Raw genomic sequence first — 6,480 nt, 5'->3', positions numbered from 1 at the left:
CCCAGGCTCTGGACCCTGTAAACCCAAGAGATTCTGTCCGAAAGATCCCGCCTAAGACGACTTCTGCGGCCTCCTTAATTCTCTCTTCAGGATTCAGCTGGGCCCAGGGGCACAGGCTGGGTGACGCAGGAGGGGCCCCACGCCTGGGTCTAGGTGACTGTGAGGTTGTCTGAGGGTGGGTGGCTAAGGACAGAGGGGTGTTCTCAGGCCGGATTGGGAATAATTCGAGAACAAGGTTTATTAGATTTTCTTCGAGGCCCTAGCATTGCAGACTCTGGGTGAGTGACAGAAGCCAAAGGTTGAAATGCCATAAGGGGGGATGCCTCTTGGTAACTGCTCGTGGTTGCCCAGGAGAAGCCAGGCTGGGAGTCCACGTATAGAGCTACCCGTTCACCAGGCGCACCATGGAGCCCTTCCCCAGGCGCACATTGATGGTGATGAGAGACGTTCACCATCATAAATGCTCTGCTCCAGTGTGGCTTTGGCTAGACTGCTGGACAAGGGCGCTCTTGGGCCATGGTGATCCTGAGACTTAGAACTTATTTGGTTGTAAAGGGTCAAGATTTAGAGCTCTTGTGGTTGTAAAGGACCACGGTCCTGCCGCTTCACCCATCCTGGCCTGGCAGGAGGAGATGCTTTCCATCTTGGAGAAACTCGTCTGGACCTCCCTGTGGGAGAGGGACTTGGGTATCTCAAGAGTCTCAGCTTTTATTCAGACACCCAGACACCCAAGAATCCATCCACGTTTACTGAACCCATGCTGTGCGTGGGTCCTTAGTTCTGGTCATTGAGTCAGAGATGGATCCAGAGTGGAAGTGGGGAGAATACAGGCTGTTGAAGAAGGTGCTGATGGGAGGGCAGTGAGGTCAGAAGGGAGCTCCAGGAAGGCTCAGTGGAGGAAGTGACATTGGGTCTTTCCTTCCTCCCTCCCTCTTTTCCTTCCTTTCAATGAATTAAAAAAAAAATACTCAGAGTAGTGCCTGGCAAATGCCAAATGCTTAATAGATGTTAGCTAATATTGTTGACATTCATTCATTCATTCGTAGAACACAAATGCTTCTGTGCTAGGCACTATTTTATGTACTTTCACACATGCTAACTTATTTAAGCCTTGCCACAACCTGCCAGAGAAATGTCCTTGTTCTGTTCTGCAAGTGCAGGGGCTGAGGCTACGTTCATGTCAGCGCCTTTTAGATTTCGGTGTGTACACCAGTCACCCAGGGGTCTTGTTAATCTATAGATTCTGCCTCAGCGGGTCTGGGGTCAGGGCTGCGATTCTGCTGCTGCTGCTGCTGTCACTGTCATGGCCACACTGAGCAGCAGGGCTTGAGAACAGATGCACTGCTGCTGAGTGGTAGAGCAGAGGTCTGTCCCTGGACCCTCTGACCTCAAGTTCAGGGTTCTCTTTCATTGTTTAAGGCCTTCCCACGAGTCTGCTGCAGGAAATCAAGTGTGTGTACCCCCCCCCCACACACACACACATAGAATTTACACAGACTCACTGATTCATTCACCAAACATTTATTGATCCCTGGGAAAGCAAAGGATACGACCTGGTCTGTGGCCAGAAGGTCACAACAGGTGTCCTGGGGTGTTGTTCTCAAGTTCCATTTTCACTTTGTCAGGTGGTTACACAGCTGCTAGACCACCAGGTCTTCGTCCCATTGACAACTTAAATCCATCCTGCCTCTCCTCTCCCAGGCAGATCCTTCTTCCCGAGTTTCTCATTTATGCAGCAGCGCCATCACTCTAAGATGGTTGTAAAACCTTACTTGGTTATGTTTTAGAGTATTTCTTATTGCAAATGCGAGGGGACTGATTTCACTAGCCCAGAAGCACACTTTGCCCCCACGCCCATGAAAGGCAATCCAGGTTCAAAGCCATCCAGGTTTCCCCCTGGGAGCCTGAATAAAATGGCCACCAGAGGGCGCCTCAGGACCACTTTTCCGACAAACGCGGCTCCTAGTTTTGCCTTAAGACCTGACCATGCTGGCTGTTCTTGAGTGAGCAAAGCTTGCACGCCTGCCTCCCTCCTTTTGCTATGCTAGCGCAGAACTTCTTCACCTTCTAACGTTTGTGATGACCGTCCCTCTGGTTTCTCCACTTTATTGCGTGTCCACTGTGAGCTTTGCTCTGGGCAATGCATTTTCGCAGCCTCGATCTCACTGAACAGGCTCACTGCAATCCTGGGAGGTTTTATCAGCATGTTATGGACGGTGGAGCTCTTATGTCTGTATCTAGGAGTAGATCTGCCACAGCACACCGCTGGCGGCGCTCCCGTGATGCATTAACTTCATGATGCCCGGCTCAGCCCTGCGATGTTAAAATCTTTTCGACTCCCCTCCCTCCATCAGGAGCTCTCCTGTCTGTCCAAGATGATAGCCTGAGGGCCACAGTGTCAGTGGCTGATACTCATGGAGAACTGAAGGGGTACTGGCCTGGGAGTGAGGACCCCTCAGCTAGAACTTCCCCTCTCCTGCCTTGGATGCCTGTCTGTCATAAAAGGAATTTGGATGATTCCAGAGCTTCTCTTTACTCTCGGCCCATCTGCTGATGGGAGGGATTTAAGCCTGAGGACATAGTGGGGACAATATTTTTAGGCTGGTATTTTTCATGCTTCTCACATCCTGTCACATGGCCACCCATGTCAAATTCATTCTAGCTGTTTCCCGGTGCTTAGCTCATTGCCCCCACATGGGAGGCACTCAACATGTGAGCATGGAACTGTAGGTTGGTCAAACCCTACAGTGATAGAGTCTGAGAATCAGAGAATATTAGAATCATAGGAAACATTATTCACTTGTTCAGAAGGAGGAGCTGAGATTTCAGGAGTGGGTTACAGTCTTCCAGGTGCCGAAGGGGTATGTAGCCTGGGAGGCCAGCGATGATCCAGGCCACAGTCAGCATTCTCAGGGAGGGGTGGGTTTGCAGGAAAGGAATGTTCCAGAAGGAAGGTCTTTGGTGCCAATGTTCCCCAGGCCTGGGGCTACAGCAGCCAGAGGTGGGGGCCTCAGAAGGCTGCAGGGAGGGGCTGGTCGCAGCTTTAGCAGGGCGGAGTGGGGCCTCTGCACAGCTTATTGGGGTAGTGGGCGTATTTGCGGTCATAGGTGTCCAGGTTTTGACGAAAGCAGAGTGCAGCCGTCTTGTCACACTCGCAGGTCTGTCGCTGGCAGGCAGTTCTGCCCCCTGATGGGACAAGGCGAGTCAGAGACCAGAGGCTGCGGCCTCCTGAGCTCACTCACACGGGGCTGCTCCATTCTCACCCCATTGTCATGGATGTGTCAGGGATGGGTGAGAAACAGGGCAGGACAGCTGGGGCCAGGATGCTGGCAGGCTGCAGGCTTGTCCCTCCTCCCCCAGCCCTCTCCTCTGCTCCTTAGCTCCTCTCCCCCACCCGGGGGGGGGGGGGGTGTGTCAGCTGATTCACTAGCACTCATCTGCCCCAGCCTGGGGGGCTTTCTAGGCAGCTCCTGTCCCATGTGAAGCATTGCTTACGGTGGATTGCAGCCATCAAGCAGAGAGGAAAATTACAAAATGACAGTCCAATCCCAGATGGCCTTTGCACCCAGAGCAGCCGGGGCCAGACTGGAGGCTGTTGGGACTGAAGCTGGGCCCCTGTGCTCGTCTACATGAGTGGACAGAGCCTATTGTCCTGGCATTTACCATCCCCCCTCCCCATGTGTGCCCACACCCAGCCAGGGGAGCAGAACTGGCCTCAGGCACCAGGGGCCCAAAGCCTCTTCTCTCAGTGCCTCCATCTGCCCCAGTGGCTCTGGCTCCTTTCCGTCCCCAGGAATACATCTCACAGCTCAGAAAAGTCCAGGGCTCCTTTCCCCCCTCAAAGTTTACTCTCCATTTCCCATCAGGGTTCTGCCCATGCTGCTTTCCAGCAAAACTCAGAGTTGGAAGGGGCTTAACTGTCGCATCAGTTCTTTTGGGTTCTTGCTGGGAGCTGGACTAAAGCTGGGCCAGCGAGTGTGAGTATCTCCATTCTATAGGTGAGGAGGCAGAGGCTTTCGGAGGGGTTCCATCACTTCCCCAAAGTCACACCGCGGGTAGAAGGTGAACCCCTGAGCCTGTGTCCATACCCACCTGACAGCTCCCAGCACTGTCCTGACAGGTGGCCATCCCTGCCTTGCATGAACCCCCAGTGATGGGGAGCTCACTCCCTGACAAAGCTGCCTTGCTCAGTAGCTGGCTGCAGGGGCCAGAGTGGTTCTGGTCCTGGCCCCGCCCTCTACCAGCACACACTTTAGGGATCTGAGCTGAGCCCTCTTTGACTTCCCGGGTCATTCCCTGGGCCCCACACTGGGCCCTCTCTCCCTCCAGGCAGCCCTTGGCTTTGGAGCAGGTAAATGGCTTGGTTATCTGGTCTGGGCTCCCCAGGGGACTGGGCTGCGGGAAGCCCTCCTCACTCTCACTTGGTTCAGGCTGCTACCCAGGGCGGGGCCAGAGGAAAGCTGGTTGGTCCAAGTGGGCATTGACCTGGCAAAGCTGAGCAAATGGTCCCCGCCTGGCAGCCCCACTGGGGGAGTCAGCCTTTGGGAATGGGGTCTGCTGTCCCCAATCAAAGCTCCAGCTCTCTGACTGCGCTGATGCCCCACGGCTCTGTCCTGGGGATTTTACCTGTAGCTGCTGCCCAGGCCTGGGGAGGGTGTGGGTACAGCTCCTTGGTGAGGGGGAGGGGGGCACTGGCTCAGCTCTGCCCCTTTGGTCCCCTCCCCAGAGGCCAGAGCTGGGGATTGGATGCCAGGTGAGCATCTAGGTGATGGACATGACTCTCCCAGTCCTGTTATGATGGAAGACCCCACCCCTCCAGGCCACGGTCTGGCTCAGGGGTCGCCATCAGGAGGGGGTTTCTGTCTGACGCTGTCCCAGTGTCATGAGCACCTAGGGCTGTACACTTACCACAGAGGACGTTGCTCCGGCTGGTGGAGAAAAGATACCTCTCCAGCTTGGGTTCACAGCCCAGCTTCTGCAGACGCCCATAGCAGCAGTCGTGGGCATGGCAACACCTGGAAGGGCCACCAGGGTCTGCTCGGGGGCTCAGAGGAGCGGTCAGCCCCCACTTCCCAGGTGGCCTCAGCTCCCCCTCCTCCCAGGATGCCCCCCGGCTCCTCCGTCCCCCAGGCAGGGCCCTGTGGGCCGCCTACTCACCAGTCCGTCTGGTCCACCGGCCAGTGGGAGCCGCCAATGCCACAGTAGCAGCCATAGTCATTGTACTGCAGTGCTGACTTCCCTGTCACCTTCTCAATCATCACCCCAAACTGGACCAGGTTCCCGCCGGCCACGGCCACTGCAGGAGGCAGCCGGGGCCATCAGATCCCGAGAATCCCCTGGGGTCCCCTCCAGTCCTAGTCCAGACATCACTCTGGCTGTCCAGTTAACAGCACAGCCCCAACACCTCACTCCCAATACCCATCACGCGAATCAGTAATAATATCTCTGATACCCACTGCACCTGGATCCCCTTGTCCCCCCCCCCTCCCACTGCACCTGACCCCCCCTTGCTCTCCTTCCCCATCTCCCAGGATCACTCCCAACGTTCCCCAGATGTCTCCCAGCAGGTCCTAGTCATCTCCTCAGGTGGCAGCCCCGTGCCCCCAGAAGCACCCTGTTCCCACCAAGTCTCATCGGATGCCACTGCTAGGCTTCCTCACCACCCCACTTCCCCGGATTCCTCCAGACCCTTCCCAAAATGGAAGCTAGGGTGGAGGGTGGAGTGTGGGTGGCAGGAGCCCCTTGTGTGCTGTCTGGGGTCCCTGCCAGCTCCTTTCTCATGCCCCTCCAGGCCACCAACACTGCATCCTGCCCTCTCCAGTGGTCAGTGCTGGCTCAGGCAGAACTGGCCACAGGATGACCCACCACTCTCTGGAGGCCCCAGGGAGTCTGGGGCTCCCAGCTGGGTCAGAGGAAGGGTAAAGGTCACAAAGGTCACTTACCCAGGAGGCAAAGGATTGTTAGAAGAAGGGGAGGCTTCATCCTGGGGAGGGGAGGTGAGCAGGGGCCGAGGAGCTGGGCTGCAGGAGAGGGAAGTGAGCAGGGGCACTTCTGATCTACGGGCACCTCCTCAATAGTTAAATACCTGGGTCCTGTCCACTCCCCATCATTAACCCCTGAGTGCCCAGTGATGCAACGACTTCCAGGTCTGACACCGTGGCCAGGTGCTCGGGGGAGGGGCTACCGGTGGCCTTTGTTTTCAGTGCCCTTCCCTCCACCTCAGTACCCCTTTCCCCAAATCATCTGCCAGCTCCTACTGCTGGAGCGCTGAGCACGGCTGCCCCAGGTTTTTCATTTGTGGTATTTTTTCTCACCCCCATTTTACTGAGGCAGCAACTGAGGCCCAGAGAGACTGAGAAATTTAAGTTCACGTGGCCTGGAAGTGCCAAGTCTGTCCGCTTCCCTGCCCTGGCTACTCCAGCCTGCCCTCTGCTCCCCCCCCTTCCCTCCCCCCCACCCGGGGCAGCTTGACCACTGGCA

At 56.2% G+C, this 6,480-nt stretch overlaps 1 protein-coding gene across 1 annotated transcript; it reads right to left on the bottom strand.

Annotated features, from left to right (window-relative positions):
• Window positions 1-3,043: 3,043 nt before the first annotated feature.
• Window positions 3,044-5,982, bottom strand: PLA2G2E (phospholipase A2 group IIE; the record flags this gene model as incomplete). The annotated part of the gene is made up of 4 exons (XM_081144496.1): window positions 3,044-3,186; window positions 4,909-5,015; window positions 5,158-5,296; window positions 5,943-5,982. 4 exons carry the CDS (start codon window positions 5,980-5,982, stop codon window positions 3,044-3,046), a joined length of 429 nt encoding a protein of 142 aa, XP_081000622.1.
• Window positions 5,983-6,480: the final 498 nt, after the last annotated feature.

The sequence above is a fragment of the Miniopterus schreibersii genome (assembly GCF_964146895.1).
Source record: "Miniopterus schreibersii genome assembly, chromosome: 8".
Classification (NCBI taxonomy): Eukaryota; Metazoa; Chordata; class Mammalia; order Chiroptera; family Miniopteridae; genus Miniopterus; species Miniopterus schreibersii.
The sequence above is the reverse complement of the archived record's forward strand: the minus strand, read 5'-3'. Positions and strand labels throughout refer to the sequence as shown.